This window comes from Rattus rattus, chromosome 2 (assembly GCF_011064425.1).
Source record: "Rattus rattus isolate New Zealand chromosome 2, Rrattus_CSIRO_v1, whole genome shotgun sequence".
NCBI lineage: Eukaryota > Metazoa > Chordata > Mammalia > Rodentia > Muridae > Rattus > Rattus rattus.
The window spans coordinates 33,733,585-33,755,582 of NC_046155.1; the positions used below are offsets into that span (position 1 = coordinate 33,733,585).

At 41.4% G+C, this 21,998-nt stretch overlaps 1 protein-coding gene across 1 annotated transcript in view; it reads right to left on the reverse strand.

The window, feature by feature from the left end:
- Positions 1-240: 240 nt before the first annotated feature.
- The window catches only part of Ankrd22 (ankyrin repeat domain 22), a 29,223-nt gene continuing 7,465 nt past the window's right edge, over positions 241-21,998 (reverse strand). The window contains 6 exon segments of the mRNA XM_032895483.1: positions 241-291; positions 293-319; positions 3,504-3,602; positions 5,031-5,108; positions 6,024-6,131; positions 17,387-17,578. Of these exon segments, the coding sequence (XP_032751374.1) occupies positions 241-291; positions 293-319; positions 3,504-3,602; positions 5,031-5,108; positions 6,024-6,131; positions 17,387-17,578 (555 nt within the window).

Genomic DNA, 21,998 nt, shown 5'->3' on the forward strand with positions numbered 1-21,998 from the left:
TCTGACTTGTTTTTAGAACACACTGGACAATAAATTCTTTAAAAATCAGTTTTGACAACAGAGATTCCAGTGCACGTAATGAGTCCTTTGGAGGAATCAAGGCCATGGTGACGTCCACTGTGAAAACCATCCTAAGTCCAGTGTTTGTCCGGCTTGAGTGCCCATAGAGTAATAATCCATGAAATGGACAACATCTGGTCCTTCAGCTGTGACTCTGTCGCCACATGAGAAATCACAGGACTACGAGCCTTTCCTTAGCATTAATGCGATCTGGTTAAATTTTAGTCTCTGTAGCGATATCCAGTGAACTCTCACCATGCTGCAGAAGAAAAGAAATCATTTACTTCCAAGAAAGACCAATGTCTGTGAAGAGTAGGCATTGCTTTAGACAGATCGCTCACTCTCAGATTTTGTGGAAGCTTTAAAAGGCCATCTATTCTAAAAAAAAACACTAAAAATGTTTAAAAAAACATGGAACCTGGAAAGCAATCATGAGGCCTACCTGGGCAATTAAAAGAGACCCTGCCTCAAAATGTAAAAAACAAAAGGGGAGTGCAACTCCAGAGCACTTGCCCAGCATATTGAACATGCTGTGTTTAATCCCAAAATTGAAAAATATAAATAGTTTTAAAATTCAAAAATAAAAGTAGTGAGATCCTTCCTTAATAGGAACAATTAATTTTATCTTGATTTGCATGAGAGACAATAAACTTCCTTCAAAAAAAAAGTCCCAAATAAGAAAAACTTGCTAGCCTTCCAGTCTCCACCTGTGCCCAGAGCTAAGGCTGTCCCACAGCCCTCCAGACCCAAAACCTACCCAGAGAGAGCTGGTCTCCCAGAAGTACTCTCTCCTTAAGATCACAGGCCCCCAGGCCCACAGGACTGACAAGCTCCAGTCAGAGACACCAAGACCAACGAACACCAGTGATAACCAGATAGCAAGAGACAAGCACAGGAACCTAGGCAACAGAAACCAAGACTACTTGGCATCATCAGAACCCAGTTCTCACACTACAGCAAGTACTAGATATCCCAACACACCAGAAAAGCAAGATTTGGATTTAAAATCACACCTCATCATGATGATAAAGGAGTTTAAGAAGGGCATAAATAACTCCCTTACAGAAATACAGGACAACACAGGTAAACAAGTAGAATCCGTTAAAGAGGAAACACAAAAATCCCTTAAAGAATTGTAGGAAAACACAACCAAACAGGTAAAGGAATTGAACAAAACCATCCAGGATCTCAAAACAGAAATAGAAACAATAAAGAAATCACAAAGGGAGACAACCCTGGAGACAGAAAACCTAGGAAAGAGATCAGGAGACATAGATACAAGCATCACCAACAGAATACAAGAGATTGAAGAGAAATTCTTAGGGGCAGAAGATACGATAGAAAACATTGATACAATAGTCAATAAAAATGCAAAGAGCAAAATGTCCCTAACCCAAAACATCCAGGAAATCCCGGATACAATGAGAAGACCAAACCTAAGAATAATAGGTATAGAAGAGAGTGAAGATTCCAAACTTAAAGAGCCAGTAAATATCTTCAGCAAAATTATAGTGGAAAACTTCCCAAACCTAAAGAAAGAGATGCCCATGAACATACAAGAAGCCCACAGATCTCCAAACAGATTGGACCAGAAAAGAAATTCCTATTGTCACATAATAGTGAAAACAACAAATGCACAAAACAAAGAAAGAATATTAAAAGCAGTAAGGGAAAAAGGGAAAGTAACATATAAAGGTAGACCTATCAGAATTATACCAGACTTCTCAACAGAGACTATGAAAGCCAGAAGATCCTGGACAGATGTCATACAGACCCTAAGAGAACCCAAATGCCAGCTCAGGCTATGAAACCCAGCAAAACTCTCAATTACCACAGATGGAGAAAACAAGCTATTTCATGACGAAAACAATAGAACAAAACATCAACCAACAGATTGGGAAAAGATCTTTACCAATCCTACATCCAATAGAGGGCTAATATCTAATATATACAAAGAACTCAAGAAGTTAGCAGAGATCAAAATAATCCTATTTTAAAAATGGGGTACAGAGCTAAACAAAGAATTCTCAACTGAGGAATACCAAATGGCTGAGAAGCACCTAAAGAAATGTTCAACGTCCTTAGTCATCAGGGAAATACAAGTCAAAACCACCCTGAGATTCCACCTCATATCAATCAGAATGGCTAAGATAAAAAACTCAGGTGACAGCAGATGCTGGTGAGGATGTGGAGAAACAGGAACACTCCTCCATTGTCGGTGGGATTGCAAGCTGGTACAACTACTATGGAAATCAGTCTGGCAGGTCCACAGAAAATTGGACATTCCACTACCTGAGGACCCAGTTATACCACTCCTTGGCATACACCCAAAAGATGCTCCAACATATAACAAGGACACATGCTCCACTATGTTCATAGCAGCCTTATTTATAATAGCCAGAAGCTGGAAAGAACCCAGATATCCTACAACAGAGCAATGAATACAGAAAATGTGGTACATCTATACAGTAGAATACTACTCATGTATTAAAAACAATAACTACATGAAATTCTTAGGTAAATGGATAGAACTAGAAAATATCATCTTGAATGTGGTAACCCAGTCACAAAAGAACACACATAGTATGCACTCACTGATAAGTTGATATTAGCCCAAAAGATCAGAATAGCCAAGATACAATTCACAGACCATATTAAGCTCAAGAAGAAGGAAGACCAAAATGTAAATGCATCTGTCCTTCTTAGAAGGAGGAACAAAATACTCATGAGAACAAATATAGGGACAAAGAGGGGAGCAGGGACTGAAAGAAAGGTGAACCAGAGACTGCCCCACCTGGGGATCCATCTTGTATGCAGCCACCAAACCCAGTCACTATTGCTGATGCCAAGAAGTGCTTGCTGATAGGAGCTTTATATAGATGTCTCCTGAGAGACTCTGCCAGAGCCTTACTGGTACAGATGAGGATATTTGAGGCTAACCATTGGACTGAACAAGGGGACCCCAATGGAGGAGTTAGAGAAAGGACTAAAGGAGGTGAAGGGGTTTGCAACCCCATAGGAAGAACAACAATATCAACCAACCTGATGACTACCCCCAGAGCTCCCAGTGACTAAACCACCAACCAAAGAGTACACATGGAGAGGCCCATGGCTCCAGCCACATATGTAGCAGAGGATGGCATTGTCTGGTATCAATAGGAGGAGAAGCCCTTGGTCCTGTGAAGGCTCCATTCTCCAGTGTAGGGAATGCCAGAGTGTTGAGGTGGGAGTGGGGGCATCCTATCAAAGCAGGGGAAGGAGGGAAGGGAAATGGGAGAGAGAGGAAAGGGGATAGCATTTGAAATGTAAATACATAAAATATCCAATAAAAAATAAATAGAAGAAAGTAAAAAATTAAGAAGTTAAAGATAATTTAAATTTTTTAAAAAAGAAAAGGAAAGAAAAACTTGCTAGAGGGTGGACCAGAGATCCCCAGCTCTTACCTTGTTCTTTATCGTGGGGTCTGCACGGGCTGCCAGGAGCAGAGGGATGAGAGTCTGGTTTTTCATCTGGCAAGCGTAGTGCAGGGCGGTGTAGCCGTACTGAAACACAGAGGACCAACCTTGTAGCTCATCTGCCAGCTGTGCACAGACCTCAGCACCCAGGCCTGTAGCAACCACTCACATCCCACTGTGGACAACCAACCAGAGCCGATCTGCAAGCCACTTATGAGCCGCTGTGTTTCTTGTACTGTGAATAAGTTCTTCTCTTCCTCACTATGTATGCGAAATACCCAGTAACTCATTCATATTTTCCCCTTTCTCGTTTTCCATTCTAAACCAAAATGTGCAACTTTTTAAACGATATCAAACACATCATCATTTAAGCCCTAATCAAATATAACATTAAATAATGTAATCAAGAAAAACAAGAAGAAGTTAGTCGTTCCACACAGAGCAATGGGAATGCATGCAGAATAATTAGGCATCAAAAATAGAAGTGCAATTCTTTTGAAATCCAATTTCAACTTGCCCCTTTTGCTAAAATATTAGAAACCTAAACTTTGCCAAGAAATATGAGAAAATTATAAAAACAGAATAATAAAATTGCAGACTACCCGGAGAGCATTAGCAGAAGAAGTAAATCTGGAGTGTAAGGTAAAAGCAAAAACATAACCTTCCACTTCCTTATGGGGAGGAGGGAGGTGGTGATGATTCAATTACTATGACTCCCACCACTACTGGGGATTTTCTCTGAACTTTGACCTTATCTACTTATTCTATTTATAAAAGAGACTGCTCTCTTCTCATAGGTAAAATCATGACTGTTACTAACATCCAGTGAGCAGTAAGTACATTCTAATCACTCCTGAAGACTTTGCAGGAACCTGTCCTATAAAGTCAGTACTAATTTCCAATTTACAGCCAGGCACTTGGGGCAGGAATGTAATCCCAGATACTCCGGGAGCTGAAGCTGAAGGGTCACAAGTCAGGGCCAGGCTGAGTAACTTAACAGAATGTTGCTTCGTTAAATTAAAATAAATAATGAATAACTAAATAATTAAATAATGGAGTATACTATTTACTAGCATATATTATGCTTTGAGTTCAATCTTTAGCACAATCTTTAGTTTTAATCTCCTATTTGATGGGTGAGAGCACCGAGTCAGATAGGTTTATAATGTTTCAAGCTCACCTAACTAGAAAGTAACGAGATTAAATGTACACACAGGCATTCTAGCTAATTCCAGCTGCCAAACCACTAAGGATAGTATTTTGACATCACTGTCCTTAATTTATCACTACAGGCAAGTGCAAATTCTTCTGACTTTTTTTTGTATAATCAACGAATACTTTATGCCCACAGGTTTAGTAAAAGAATACCCATAATGCCAAAGTTACCTGATGGCAGTAAGAAAAAAGGAGAGGGAAATTATACACAAACATGTAGAAAGACAAAGCATTCATCTTCATCACCAAGTGCACTACCCAGGTATAACATGTAAATATTATATCAGAATACAAACATACGCAGTCGGTAGCATTAACATCCACGCCAGCATTGAGGAGCAGCCGTACGAGAGCCTCATTCTGCTTTGTCTTTGATACCTGTTACAGACAGCAAGTACAAGGAATTATTTTGCAAACATCGTGTGCATCTTGTTCGGGACTGATCCAGTCACATGGTGGAATTCACACTGGAGCTTGCGTAAATGGGAATAACTACTGTCAACCAATTGGTAGCTACAGGAAAGAGGTAGCTCAGCTGGTTACCATAGGGAAGGGACACACTGTTTCAGTCATCTCTCAAAGGTAGAACTGGCCACAGTCGGGCCCGGATGGGGAAAAAATGAAAAGAAAATCAGTATAAAACAGTCACCCTACTTGAAGAAAACAAAAACAAACAAACAAAAAAAACCAAAACAACAACAAAAAAAAAAAAAACATACAAAGTAACCAAGCTCGACCTTCAACTTAGCAGAATTCCTGCACTATTTAACTACTTATTTATTCAAGAAAATTATCCTACCAAAGTCCAGTGCAATAGAGATTCAGTTTCTTAGGTCAGAACCTCCCAAAATAGCATCTGTGTCTGTCAGCCTCTAGGGGGAGGGAGTTAGGGTTTTCAGTCCAACTCACTGGTGGGGTTCGTCTTTAAAATTCAGAAACTTAAGAGAGTTGTGGCACAAGACAAAACCCCAGCCAGTGATTCTGAGACTCATATGCTGCAGGCAATGGAGGTGAACTTCAGTTTCCAGTGTGAGGAGAATACTGAGTATCTACTCTAGGATGCGCCATGCCTAAGCCATGGCAACTGATAGGCTGGGTTAAGTAAACACATTTCTACCTAAAACATTTTCCTTTATGCAAGGGTTGTTGAAATAGGACTCCACTGTAAGTCAAGAAACAACTGCACTAAAGGTCTATTTTCTTTCCATTTCTTCACATCACATGGTTGGGAGTATTTGAGTAATTCCCCAGCTCTGCTACACATCTGGCCTTTGCCCTAACAACAGTACTCACCATGAGGAAATATCCAATTAGCAAGACAGGCATTAAAAGGATAATGAGCAGATAATCAAAGAAGGTAAATCTCTTCTTCACAGCATAGTGTAAGCAGGTTCTCTCCTTCTGCAATTAAGAAAAGGGTTTGTTAACCCAGACAATATTGCGGATGCCAAGAAATACATGCTGACAGGAGCCTGATATAGCTGTCTCCTGAAAGGCTCTCTCAGAGCATGACAAATACAGAGGTAGATGCTCGTAGTCAACCATTGAAATGAGAACGGGGTCCCCAATGGAGGAGTTAGAGAAGGAATTGAAGAAGCTGAAGGGGTTTGCAACCTCATAAGAACAACAGTACCAACCAACCAGAGCTCCCAAGGACTAAACCACCATCCAAAGAGTATACATGGACAGACCCATGGCTCCAGCTGCATACATAGCAGAGGATGGCCTTGTTGGGCACCAATGGTCCTGCCAATCTCCCAGTATAAGGGAATGTCAGTTCTGGGAGGAGGGAAGAGGTGGGTGAATGGGTGGGGGAACACCCTCATAGAAGAAGGGGGAGGGGGAAGCGGGAGGAGATTTGTGGAGGGGAAATGGATGGTGATGAAAGGGGATAATTTTTGAAATGTAAATTAAAAATATCCAATTAAAAAAAGAAAAGGATTTGTTAGTTCAAATTCCATAGTTTTTAGAATATCACGCCCAAAGGTTTAACTCATGCATTTATTTTCATTTCTAAGGAACTCACTACCAAGCAATACAGAGTAGATTATGACTTAATGCCATGTTCTCTCAGGCCTCTTCCATAAACATATATAGAATGTTTAAATGTAGAACTATACTGCATATTCAAAACCATACACTGCATATCCATAGTCAGCCTAGGTACCTCCTTTTAAGATGCTCCTCTGTTTACTTCACTCAGGGTTTTGTTTATCAGGATGTTGACTTTTCAGACTGTGAAGGAAACACTGGAAAGGCCCAGATATACACAACAGCGTAGATGCACATACAAACCGTCACCAGGTGGCTGCCTATGCTTTAGTTTTTGAGATTAAAAATAGCATAATAGAACGAGATATAAACATAGGAATAAAGTTAGTACAAGAAGGCACATAGACATCGACTGTCTTGATGACTGGTGATGGAAATTCAGCTGTCTTGTGTTTTGTTTTAATGACTTGGCAATTCTCCCACAGTTCCCAGCACACAAACTTAATTCCTTAAATATGTCAGCATTCATTGGTGATAATGTGCACCGTGAGGAGGGTGCACCATCAGGTTCTAAAAGTTGGAGGAGGCCAGAAGCACGACAAATAAATATGAGGCCTACAGGCTGCTGTGTTAACTGGAATACCAGTCAGGTTAGTAGGGAAAGAAAGAAGAGAGGAGAGTGAGCCCTGAGCGGAAGCACTGCTCTCCAGGTACCTGTCCTCTCTGTAAAAATGTTGGGAAACAGTTACAAGCACAATGGTAGACTTTAAAACTACATTACTGGGGTTCAGAGCCAAACAAAGAATTCACAGCTGAGGAATACTGAATGACTGAGAAACACCTAAAGAAATGTTCAACATCTTTAGTCATAAGGGAAATGCAAATCAAAACAACCCTGAGATTTCACCTCACACCAGTGAGAATGGCTAAGATCAAAAACTCAGGTGACAGCAGATGCTGGCGAGGATGTGGAGAAAGAGGAACACTCCTCCACTGTTGGTGGGATTGCAGACTGGTACAACCATTCTGGAAATCAGTCTGGAGGTTCCTCAGAAAATTGGACATTGAACTACCTGAGGATCCAGCTATACCTCTCTTGGGCATATACCCAAAAGATGCCCCAACATATAACAAAGACACATGCTCCACAATGTTCATAGCAGCCTTATTTATAATAGCCAGAAGCTGGAAAGAACTCAGATGCCCTTCAAGAGAGGAATGGATACAGAAAATGTAATACATCTACACAATGGAATATTACTCAGCTATCAAAAACAATGACTTTATGAAATTCATAGGAAAATGGAGGGAACTGGAAAATATCATCCTGAGTGAGGTAACCCAATCACAGAAAAACACACATTGTATGCACTCATTGATAATTGGCTATTAGCCCAGATGCTTGAATTACCCTAGATGCACAGAACACATGAAACTCAAGAAGGATGACAAAGTGCGAATGCTTCACTCCTTCTTTAAAAGGGGAACAAGAATACCCTTGGGAAGGAATAGGGAGGCGAAGTTTAGAACAGAGGCAGAAGGAACACCCATTCAGAGCCTGCCCCACATGTGGCCCATACATATACAGCCACCCAATTAGATAAGATGGATGAAGCAAAGAAGTGCAGGCTGACAGGAACCGGATGTAGATCTCTCCTGAGAGACATAGCCAGAATACAGCAAATACATAGGCGAATGCCAGCAGAAAACCACTGAACTGAGAACGGGACACCTGTTGAAGGAATCAGAGAAAGAACTGGAAGAGCTTAAAGGGGCTTGAGACCCCATATGAACAACAATGCCAACCAACCAGAGCTTCCAGGACTAAGCCACTACCCAAAGACTATACATGGAGTGACCCTGGGCTCCAACCTCATATGTAGCAATGAATAGCCTAGTAAGGGCACCAGTGGAAGGGGAAGCCCTTGGTCCTGCAAAGACTGAACCCCCAGTGAACGTGATTGTTGGGGGGGAGGGTGGAAATGGGGGGAGGATGGGGAGTGGAACACCTATATAGAAGGGGAGGAGTAGGGGTTAGGGGGATGTTGGCCCGGAAACCAGGAAGGGGAATAACAATCGAAATGTAAATAAGAAATACTCAAGTTAATAAAGATGGGGGGAAAAAAAGAAGAAAAAATTACATTACTGAGCAGCCCAGACTTCATCAATAACATTATACTCTATTGGCTTTGTTGTATTAAATAACCATAAGTAGAATTTGAATATTTAGACTTCAGTATTTTAATGTTGTATATTCAAAACTGTGTGTGGCTTTCATCAGTTTAAACATGCACGTTTAGAATATTTACATCTCCCACTGCATCAAAATCTTTATGAATGGGTTCTTAATGACTGTTTGTTTTCATCGAATGAAACTCTTCTAACTTTAGGCACATCTACCAGGTGGACTCTTCAAGACCTTAAACCTTAACTTCTAAAAATAATATGATTTAAATACTCTTATTCACAAAGCCTTGTCAACAATTCTAAAGTTGTACTTTGCATACGTTTCTATAAATTGTCTACCTGACATAGACAATATGAACATGTTTGACACATGCTTCCAAATTATGCTACAGTGAGGTGATAATTTAAACTTCCTTCCCATTTGACTTTTCTTGTTAATTCTAGCCAAGTATAAGACAAAAACATTATGGTATGCTGTGTCTTAATTTTATTTCAACTAGCTTCCCGTTGGGCCAATGTTTTGATACATATTTCTGAGTTAATAGTAGGGCTTGTCATCCAATTGTTATCAAGTAATTCTTAAATATATTTTTAAAATATAAAAAAACTGTCTCCCATTATTAATGTACAACTAATAACAGCAAAAAGTAAACTTAAGAATCAAACCATCTTTAAAAATATATAGAAAGCCAATATGTAACCCCACAATCCCTCTGCTATGCCCATTGCCCGTCTACAGTGCATAAATAAGGTCCTTTCCATGATTATTTTCCCATTAGAGCATCCTACTAGGACGGTTGAGGTTCATCTCTGCAAAGCAAAGCCCAAGAGCGGTCAAATATCTCCCTTCCTCAGCCACCTATAACATGCTCCAGAACTCAGGCCTCTGATTTCTGACAGAGCTGCTCACCATACCTTCCTCCTCAGTTGTGACTCACGAAGGTCCTGTCAGTGTCTCTGTTAGATTCAACTCAAGTATGACTTGCATATGAACTCATCCATGCTCAACACAGCTCAGTGGCAGAACATTTAGCCAGCCCGTGCAAAGCCCTAGGTTTGATTCTGAAGTACTGGGGTCAATGGAAGACCCTAAAGCAGACATTAAGAACAAGCAAGAAAATCTAGAAGTGATTTTTAAAAATACGATTCATTTTTATTTTATGTGTATGAGTGTTTTGTCTGCATGCAGACAAATACACTGCTTGCATGTTGAATGCCCATGGAGGCCAGAAGAGGGCGCCAGATTCCCATGGCGTTAAGGATGTCTGAGTCACCATAGAACTGAACCTTGGACCTCTGGCAGATCTCTCCAGCCCTGATTAAACTTTCCATAATACACTGTTGCTCATAGTTTTCTGGTCTTTAACTGACCTTAAAAAGGCAAGTGAGTCCCTACTTACTGTTTTTCTCCTTGAAAGCACCTGAGTGGATACACAACATTTGTAGCAACTGCAAAAGTTGTTTGGGGTATTTACTGGGTACAGTTTAAATGTTGCTTCGACTACAATGCAGATGTTAGAAGGTCAGAAAGGGTGCCACAGAAATGTTTAGAAAGACACAATCATGCTGGTGTCTCTTGGTTCTGAAGCCTCCAAGACAAATGCTAGTGCCTCCTTAAACCATCCTTTGTGTGTCTGTTTGCCTCTGGCTGACCAACTTCTTTGTCTCCAGCGGGTTTCTTAATAACATCCTCAGGCTCACCAAGCACACTATAGGGTGTCTATAGGTAACTATAGAGACCAAGAGATTACAATAGGAAGTCTCAGTATCTGAACACTGCAAGATGCTGGATGGCACTCGAGAGTGCTCCACCAGAGTCTCTTGGGAACGCACCAGGGAACTCTGGATAACAGCTATCAAAATAGGTGAATGGGGGCTAAAAATCTGTTTCAATAGAAAAGTTAAATAAAAACATAAGCAGAATAGGAGTCCAGAGTCCACCCCACAGAGAGAGACTGGCATAATTCTTTCATAAAAACAAGAAGCAATAAAACAGAGCGCTGCTGGACCAGAGCCATAGTGTAAGACACAGATGTGCAGAAAATCTATACTGTACTTTCAGTTACAGACATGTTAAAGGTCAGGGAAAAGGAATGGGATGAGGAACAGTCAGAGGAGAGACCAGGAGGGGGGCACAAGGACTGGACTGTAAAAAATAATAATAATAATAATAATAATAATAATAATAAATAATAATATAAATGAATAAAGATGGACGAAAAGAAAAGAGACAAAAGTTGGATGCATCAGCAAAAGTGAGGGGTGGGGTGTAGGAGAAGCATCTCTGCTAAGCACACAGCAAGAGCAAGAGGCTATCTTAGAAAGACTCTTGTGCACATGTCAGCTTGGCAGCTACAGACACTTCATAAACTCGGAAACACAAGTGTCGCAGAACTTTCACTGATACCTGGCCAGCAGAACTGGACCTTCTAGTCCGAAATAAAGAAAGAGCATCGAATGGTGCAGCATTCATCAAGGTAGGATTAGAGCCAAAGTCTGAGGGAAACAGAGACAGGCCTTCCAAGACCACATGAGGTATTAGGAAGGATGGGGGGGGGCATGGAAAAGCACTCACAATGGCACCCAGGAAGGACCTTCCACTTATGGTCCCAGCTCCCTCAAAGTCACACTTAGGGGCATGACTGGATCCAAAAGCTCAATAAGAAAGCATAAGAATCCAGCATGGAACAACAAGCAAGCACATGACCTCACTTGGAACCCATCCCCTCTCCCTCTCCCTTCCCCTCCTCCCCTCCTCTCTCCCCCCCAACCTCATACACACACACTTTTTAATGTCCAATGTCAATTTAGCCAATCAGATAACTAGACCTGTTCTGTTCTGTTTTCATTCCCTCTCGACCTTTCCTACCCCCTCCTCCCTCCTCCTCCTCCTCCCTCTCTTCCCCTCCATCTTCTTTCTTCTCCTCCTCTCCTCCTCCCCTCCTCCTCCTTCTCTTCTTCTTTCTTCTGGCTTTTAATTTTGAAAATCAATTCTCTCTTTTCTTCTGTTTTATTTCCCTTCTGATTGGTTTCACCAAAGAGCACAGTCTGACCCAATGGGGACTCTCTGCCTCAGCCTTCTGAGAGCTGTTCTTAGTCTAAGCTTTCTAAGGGGATCCCTTTGCCTTTTTCTTTCCTTCCTATCATTACCCACAGCGTCCTCATCCACTCACCCCTTGTCTCTATTATTGTACCCTTCTGTTTAGTGTAACACCTCTCTTCCCCATCCTCCTAATATCAATCACTAGGCCTACTGTTTTCTTTTATTTTCTTCCTCTTTACACCCACATTGAGAAGCATCTTGGTGCACATAATATTGTCCATGTTTCTTTACTTCCTGAAATTATTAGAGCCCAAGGAGTAAGCATTTTTAACTATTACTGTATTTCAATAATGGGCCGACTATGGATTTTCAGCCTTTTAGCTAAGCATAACACTGGGCCCAGTGAAGTGCCCCTTGTTTGTAGACAATATCATACTCACAGAGTGGACTAAGGACTGACTCTGGTGCCTGAAACTTAGGGCCTACCTACTGAGCTAGAGGCATAGTCTACCCTAGAAAAATGACAACTCGGCCTATGACAATGTACCTCTTGGACATTGCAAGCACTTTCAGTAAAAAGGGTAAAGATGAATCTTTTAAAAATCTACAAAGCAACCTCACTTAGTCTGCAAAAGTCTCAATTCAAAAACACAAGAAACATGGAGAACCCAAGTGAGGTATCTTTCAAAAGCTTCTAATCCCACAATAACAGTTTCTATGAGAATGAAGTAGATGAAATCTCAGACAAAGGGAGAAGTGACTCAGTGAAGTTGTCGTCCAACCGCCCATGATCCCTGACACATAGGTCCCTACACACACAAATTACACAATACACACAAATTATATTATTATTATTTTTTTTAATGAATGCAATAAAAGAATAATAGAAAGAACTGATAAAACAAGAAATATATATGGATAATCCTAGCAAAAGAATTGAGAGACCTCTGTCGTGCTTTGCATGGTCCCAAGGGTTCACCCAGTTGGGGTGGTGAGGGAATGAAGGATGGACAGACACACGTACAGAAGAACTGGTTTGATTTTGGCTCTCAAATGAAGATGCTGTAGCACCCCAAAAGGCAATGCATTTACTATATACAGTTGAGCATGGAAGAGGGGTTATTGCACACAGCTGAACAACAAGGAAGCAGGATTAGTAAATCTTGGTAGGAGTCATCTCTGTAGAGGAGCAGTGTTCTGTCTGTAAACATAGTGGACATTTTCTGCACACGTTGTCAGTATTCACTGTTGTACTTGAGGAAGGCTTTAACCTCCTTCCAAGCCTCATTTGGGAAAGCTTTGCCTTTTCTATTGGACTGAGGCTTTATGTCTGTGGCATGGCCATCCCCAGATGAGCAATACACGTTCACCCTCTCCCTGTAGGTCTGAATAATAAAATCTTTAAAACATCAGAAAGGGAAGTTGAAAAAGACGCTAAGAGATGGAAAGACCCCTCATGGTCATGGAGTAGAAGAAATATTATTGTAATTATTACTATATGACCAAAAGTGATTTACAGATACGATGGAATCCCAATCAAAATTTTCAATTTTGTCATTATTCACAGAAATAGAAAACAAATCATAAAGTGTGGAATAGAAGCACAAAAGCTTAGGCAGCCAGAGCAATCCTGAGCAAAAGAAAAAGACAACTGCTGTATGCATCACTGAACTTGATTTCAAGTTATCCTACAGAGCCATGGCAACAAAAGCAGCATACGTGGTACTGTTACAAACATGTAAGTCAGTGGAACAGAAAATACGACCCAGATACAAATCCCACAACTACAGATGCCTGGTTATTGTCACACATGCCAAAAATATACATCGGAACAAATACAGCCTCTTCAACAAATGCTTCTGACAAAAATGGTTGGCCACACGTAGAACAAAACCACATCCCTATCTTTCACATTATAAAAAAATAAAGTCTAAAGAGGACAAAAACCTTAATGCAACAGCCTCCATGTAGTGATCCTCTGAAACTATAGTGGGAAGTGTGTAGGGGAAACACTTCGAGATCTAGGCACGGGCAAGGAGTTTCTGAATAGGTGGGATTAAGTTTGTTCAGGGACTAATGACAACTGACAAGTGGAACCACCAGAAATAGAAAGGCTTCTTCATGGCAGATGACATAGTTGATCAAGTGGAGATGCAGCCTGCAAAATGAAATGGAGTCGCATTTTTCTAACTCCACAACTGAAAGAAGATTGAATCTAGAATTCAGAAAGAGTTAACCAAGCTAAGCAACCAGAAATCAAACCACTCAATCAACAAAGACAGACTGCTCTCAAAAGAGAAATGGTAAATGTTCCACAAACAGACAAAAAGTACGTTGTCACTGCCATAAGAGAAATGCAGATTAAAATTCTGTTAATGCTCTATCCCTGTCAGAACAGCAGTCACTAAACACAAATGCATTTGGGGTGTATTCCTCACACCTCCTTACACTCTCCTCTCTCCTCTCCTATTAGTCCTGACATAGCCTCCCCTCATTCTGTTTGCTTCCTTTGGTTTGTTTGTTTTTGTTTGTTTGTTTATCTATTTATCTTATCTTCTCATTTGGCGAACATCAGATAATAGAAGTAACAGCAAACATAGGCAGCAAGGATATGAACAAAAGGGATCCGAGCACAGTGCTTGTGGGAATGTAGCCAGTCCAGCTACGGTGTGAGGTCGGTGCTGATGCACCTCAAAACACTGAAAGCAGATCTGCCACATGGTTCAGCAATGCCACTTCTGGGGATTTACCTAAGAGCTCCAAGTCACATCACAGGTACGATGCTTACACAACTGGCACAGCCACATCCACTAGAAGTGGCGAGAGTCGTGAAGCGAGTGAGCACAGATGCTTGACACCGCCAAAGCAAAGCAGAGCGGATTGCTGCGACCACTGTCCTTCTATCTCTCACTTTTGGGTTTTGGTCTCTGCGTATTACATTCCTGGGGACTTTCTACATTATGACTCATTTTATGTCTTTTCTGAGGAAAAAAATATGTCAGAATCTCTTAGGAACACCCTAAAATTAACTTTATCTGGCCATTATTTGTACGTCGTCCTTATGCCCTGGAGATATTAAGCACAGATAGACACAAAGCTAGATGAGGCCATTACTCTAGGAATCTTCTTGGGGTTTCTGCCCCTGAGCAAACTCAAATAGTATAATAGATACAAGGCAAACTGAGACAATTGACAAACTGACTGGCCAGGAGAATACGTTACAGAGTCAAGGTTTCTTTTTATTATAGGCTTAAAGGTCTCTAAAAATGTAGTTTAAAGACAAGGGGTCATACTAGGTACACTCCTGAAGGAATTAGAACTCAATAAACAAGATTGATTGACTAAAATAAACTGTTCCTACTTTATAGCATAGATGATGAAACACATAGTAATAGAAGTTAGGTATTAGTATTTGCTACTTATAAAAACACTGGCCCAGATACTTTCTGTTTGTCTGAAGTGCTTTCAAACAGCAAATACTACCAGCCTAAAAGCAGGTTGTCATACATTAGATGGATTTACTTTGAAGGAGACATTGTTTAGATTCTTTAAATTGTAGTTATAGGGCTAAGAAACCTGCTCTGTTTGTATTTTTTAATTGTGACTGAACTTGTAACCCCGGACATGTAGTGAAAAGTCAGGCATACCTTCTGCACCACTTGGGTAATTCTGTCTCTGTTCTGTGAAACTTGTGTAAATAAAGAAGCACCTGGTTGCTAGTCAGGCAGAGCAGCAGATAAGGTTGGACTGCTGGCAAGTCAGCTGCAAGAGTCCCCTGACCATCCCACCTGGCTCACTCCCTCCCCTCGCCAACTCTGACTCCAGGAAGGCCCTGGCACACAGCCGTGTTACTGCAGCACACTGCACCAAGCCTAGGTCATAAAACCAAATGAAATGCTCATCACCAGAGGAATGGATGAACCAAGTGTGTTATACATTCATGGTGGACTGTTTTAGGCACAAAGGAAAATGAGATCACATCATTCATAGGAAAATGGGTGCAAGTGGAGAGAGTCACGTGAAGTAAACTGTCAGTCACAGAGAAATACCTCTTTTTCTCTCCTTTGTGGGTCATTTTTATAAAGATACATACAGTCATGTATAAATATTTGAGTTGGAATTAGAATTAAAACTGTCTTGAGGAACAAAGGAGACTAATATGAGAGGAGAAATTGGAGAAGGTAAGAAGGTACATGGAGAATACAAGGAGAAGGAAAGGAGGTATACAAGAAGACGGTAAGAAGGTATATGAGGTATATAAGGAGAAGGTAAGGAGGTATGTGGGGTATATAATGAGAAAGTAATGAGGTATGTGGGGTATACAATGAGAAGGTAAGGAGGTACATGGGATATATAAGGAGAAGGTAAGGAGGTATATGGGGTATACAAGGAGAATGTAAGGAGATATATGGTGTATACAAGGAGAAGATAAGGAGATATATGAGTATATGTGGAGAAGGTAAGGAGGTATATGGGGTATACAATATGCAAGGAGAAGGTAAACAGGTATCTGGGGTGTACAAGGAGAATGTGAGGAGATATATGAGGCAAACAAGGAGAAGGTAAGGAGTATATGGGTATATGTGGAGAAGGTTAGAAGGTATATGGGATATACAAGGAGAAGGTAAGAAGGTAAGGGGGAATATGTTCAAAGTATACAACAGACTTGGGTGAAAATACTCTCATGTAACCCAGCACCAAGTACATGAACGCACATCAGTGAAAAAAAAATTAAAAAAATGCAACCCTATATCAAAGCAACAGAATTAAAATGTAAATGGTGGCAAACACTGGGTTTTCTTTCCCCCATTACTTCTGTAATACTAAAGAGAGAAAAAAGACAGGTTGGAGAAAGCAGAACAGAAAAAGGCAAAGCTGCCTACAGCCAACAGCATGGACTGTCCTCTTCTTCAGAAGCACAATGACAATGACGTCATCACCAAACACCCATACTGGTTGAAATGTTAATTTTATGCTTTTAGTCTAGCAAAATGCCATTGCATTATATAAAGTAAAACAGGCAAAAAAAGAATTGTCTATGTTAGATGCTGTAAGAAGGAAAAGCAGCATCAGTTCCGGGAATTTGAGGAGAAACTTCACAGTTACACTTTGGAACAATTTCTATAGGCCCAACTTAGAATACGTCTTTAGCCAAAAATTTTATCCACATAGATACATTTACAACATGTATGATGTTAAATGTGCAACTCTAGTGAGCTATGTAATTTCTCTTATAATCTTACGTTTGCCAAAGAAGAACAAAGAAATTAAGTTAAACAAACAAATGAACTGATGAATAAATAAATAAATAAACAAACAAACAAACAAAGCAAAGTAACCAACCAAACAGAGCAAGGGGAGGTTGTTACAGGACCAATTGTTCCAATTGAAACAATGGCATTTGCATTAGACCATCATCCCACAGCAAACTCACCAAGTTTTTGAGGTTGACATCAGCATTTCTCCTTAAAAGGAAGGAGACAATTCTCAGGTGCCCCCGCCTGCAGGCACAGATGAGAGGAGTATCGCCATTGAAGCCATCTTGAATATCCACGTAATGGTTGCTTTCTTTCACCCACTGCCACACTTGCCCCAAGTCGTTCTGGTAGGCTGCCTGGCAGATGGGCTGAGTCAAGAAAAGCACAACAGTTCTTGAAACACAGGCATGAACCACCACCCATACACCACCATGCACCCATACTCACACACACATACATGCACACACACATGCACACACACTCACATGCACATACACACACTCACAAACACACTCACATGCACACATAATCACACACACACACACATGCACACACACACACTTACTTCACATGCATGCATGCACACACAAATATAAAAAACACAGATTACTACAGTGCCCCTCCAGGGGACTTCTAGGCCTTGGTTTCATCTGGGGCTGTATCTTTGACTCCCTCTCTTTGCTTTTGTTTGCTGGTGTCAAATTCCTTGAACTTAGTTGTCCGTTGGTCTTTCAGGCTCTGTAGCCTACAAGTTGCCTTGTGGGACTTTTCAGCCTCTAATGGTGTAGATGAATCTAATAAAAAAAAATCACCTTAAACGTTACAGATGCATTCTCTCTGTTCTGTGCTTCTAGAGAACTGGGTCTGCTGTGACCGGGAACGGGTCATCTCAAAGCTGCATTGAGGGACTCTGGGAAGCTTGACCATGCTCAGACATGGCTCTGGCAGGCCCCGTCCTTCTCCCCAAACCCTCTGCACTGCTAAACCCATTGGGTTACATTCCTAAAGCTGGCCGCCAGGGTCTATTTGGCCACTTCCTCCTCCTGAGCTCCAGCTATCAAAGTATGGAAGTCCATCAATCAAAAGCTCCCTTGGGCTCACCTAATTAGCATGCCCAGTTAAAACTAAACACCCCATCCTAACATGGGGTTTCCCCCTTTACCTGTAAAAACTGACATGTGCCCATGTACCACATCTGTCTCCTCTCTATCCAGAGGCAATCCTTTGACCCCCAGGGACTAATACCTGTTTTCCACCTCCCTTGTTCCCTTCCCCTTTTCTCTCATCCTCTATCTCCTGGCTCTGGCCCTTATTCCCTGACCTTTTTTCTCTCCGAATCTAGTAAATCTGCTCTGTGTTTAAAACTCGGTCTTGGTGTCTCCTGAGATAATACTTTTCCTTTCATATATTCTTTTGTTAAATTTTTAAACCATTTTACAATTCACCTTCTTACTCTCTTTAAATTACTATAGATTTCATAATGCTGGACCATAGTCCCTATAACACCAGATAACTATCAGTTAGTGGCAGTTGTTCCCAGTTTTCCACAGTCCTCACAACTCCCCATTACACCCAGTCCATTTCAACCCTCCAAATCGCATGCCTGGCTCCTACTTTCAAGATCAAAATTCCTCTTCTTGGATTCTTTAAAAAAAAATTTACTGAATAAAACTAAAAATAGGAAGACCAAGAGACACTTCTCTTGAGAGTCACTAGGGACTTTCTCAGTAGACATGGGGAATATTGCTTAAATATGGCCTGATCTCACCTTTAGTCTCGCCTAGGCTTCCTTTAACCGGAACACAGAGTTTCTGTTTTAGAAAAGTAAAGTGCTGAAGGCTAAGGGCAGCTCAGTGTTAGCACTGATGCAGAAAGCATGCAAGGCACTGGGTTCATTTCCTACCACAGATATATGATACACACACATGCACACGCACATGCACACACACACATGCACACACACACACACGTGCACATGCATACACATACACACATGCACGCATATATGCCCACAAGCCCGCAGGCACGCACATATGTACATGAATGTACATGGATGCACAGAAATAAAGAAGTAAATAAACAAATAGTAGTGTCCCTCACTTTGATGGTCTGAATGAGAATGGCCCCCATAGATTCATCCATTTGCCCGCTTAGTCACCAGTTGGTGAACTGTTTGAAAGGATGAGGATGTGTAGCCCTTCTGAGGAGGTATTGTGGGAATCTGACAAGCAGCCCTAACTCAATGGCCCTGTGCTTATCCGCTGCTCCATCTCGGTCTATTAGTGACACTGCCTTCAGAGTACCAAGACGTATATAACAATTTACTCATGACAGAGATCACCTGTGACTGCTAAAGGACCTTAATATGGCTTCCCTTAAAGGCCGTTGACCTTGGCACGGGAGTGCCTATGAGATGACAGTGGCTTCAGGTGAAATAAAAACATATGGTGTGTCCCTCTCTTTCCAGGTCTTGGGAGGCAGAGGCAGGCAGATCTCTGAGTTCCAGGCTAACCTGGTCTGCAGAGTGAGTTCCAAAACTGCTGAGGATAAGCAGAGAAACACCGTCTTGAAAAACCAAGAGGGTGAGGAGGAGGAAGAGAAGGAGGAAGGAAAGAAGGAGGAGGAGAAAAAGAATAAAATGAGACAGTCCAGTTCCTGCCATGAGGCATTTAGCTGTTTGCTTTCGGCTTGTGTAAACTTGCTATTTAACCACTTGCTTATTGCTGTGAGACTGGAATATAGTCTTCTATTACTTTACAAGCTCTATAAATCCCTCAGCTAGCCTCTTTTGGCACAGCATGCTTTTTGGTTCTAAGGGTGCTGCCCTGCTAGCAATAAGAATAAATTCGTTTGCTCTAAGTTTGAACTGAATCTGTCTTTGGTCTTTTCCAGTGGATTTGAACACAACAGTGTGGCCTTGTTGGAAGAGGTATGTCACTGGCAGTGGGCTTTGCAAGACTTTCTCTCTTGCTTCTTGCCTACATGGCATGATGTAGCTAGCTCTCAGCTACTGTCCCAGAGCCATGCACACTGCCATGCTCCCTCCATGATGATAATGGCCTGACCCTCTGAAACTGTAAGCAGACCACCAATGTAATGCTTTCTTTAATAAGAGTTATCAGGGGCAAGGTACAAACGGTGACTAAGAACTTACTCTTCTGTATGCTTCAGAGAAATATCTACAATAGCCATTGTTTTGCTTCAAATGAGTCAGTTTATTAAGCATATATTGAACGAAAGAACAAATACTCAAGTAGCAGATAGAAGCGTCACGTAGATAGCAAAAGATCAAGTCCGGAACTCACATCTGGGATGGCTCAAGTGGACTGATTGAAAGAATAAACCTAAGTCACATCATCAAATTGAAGGCTGGTAAACATCCAGCAGAAAGCAACTGGGGAAACTGAGGTAAGCAGCTTGGGGTTTGGGGGTTGGGGTGGAGGGTGTCCCAACTGAGCTCTCCCCATAAGCGAGCCTCTATGGCTGAACTTCCGGTTTCACCTTGTCTCCCACCAACACCATGAGATAAACAACAGTAGCCCCTGCTGGTCACAATGTTTCATCCTTGTGCTTTTTTTTTTTTTTTTGGAGTTCTTCTTTCTCTCATTGACAGAGCCTACTGAGGCCAAACTGTCCCTGGAAAGTGATCTTGGAGGACACTTAGAGACAAACAGGCTTCTGTCTGAAATATGGGAGGGGCAACTCCACGTCCAGGGTTAGCTCCTCAGTGAGCTCAAAAATAGCACATAATAATGTAGTCGCATTCAGTGAAGTGGAACCCAATAAATTCCCTGCTATTTCATACTCTTCCCAGTAGGGGGCAGCTCAGCATCAGAAAAGCACACTGGAAGCAGAAGCGCCATCTACCAGCATGGAAGAATGGTTACAGTTTTAAGCAATTTGTTATGTATTTTATAAATAAATAGAAAATGGGGACTCTGAGGTTGCTAGCATAAATAAGTATTTAATAGAAACCTGATTTGGTCACTATACATTGCACAGAAGTCACATTATTCCACTATATTTCTTAAGTGTGCAGTTTGCTATGTTAGATAAATGTTAAAGACGTGCTGATAAAGTAGAGAGGAACAAGAAGACAGCTGAATCCATTTGCAGAAAGAAAAGCTATTCTGTATTATTAAAGATCCTGCGGCCTCAAGGCACTTTACCTTAGAGTCATCCCACCTGGAAAGGGACCTCTAAAACTCTAAAATCCCCCTGTATGCACCAACTCTCTGTCACCCTCAGAAATCACACCCCAGTTCATTACTCTCTCCCCGCGACTGAATCGTGTCTCTCTGTGTCACCCATCCAGCCTCCAACTCATCCTCCCCACACTGAGGCTGCACGAGGGACAATGGAGCCCTCGGGGGATACTGACGCTCAATCTCAGACCTCTTCCTTTTCAAAGGGTAAGCAAATACATTACGAATTCCTGATCTGCGATTGTGACAGCATCTACAAACAGACCCTCAATGTTCTTGGAGGTCCCCTCTCCAACTAGCCTGAACTTAAAATACGAGACCGATTATTGTTGTCTATGCTTTCTTGTTGTATCACAGCATTTAGCACAGCTTGGGACAGAGTAGGCATTCAACGTGTTCTTCATGAGCAAAAGAATTAATGAGTGAATTCCAAAATGAATAAACACTTATTGGGTATCTCAGCTATTCCTAGGATCCTCAAACAGGCTCTATAAGTCTGCCTCTGCCTCTCTCTCTCTCTCTCTCTCTCTCTCTCTCTCTCTCTCTCTCTCTCTCTCTCTCTCTCTCCCTCTCTCTCTCTCTC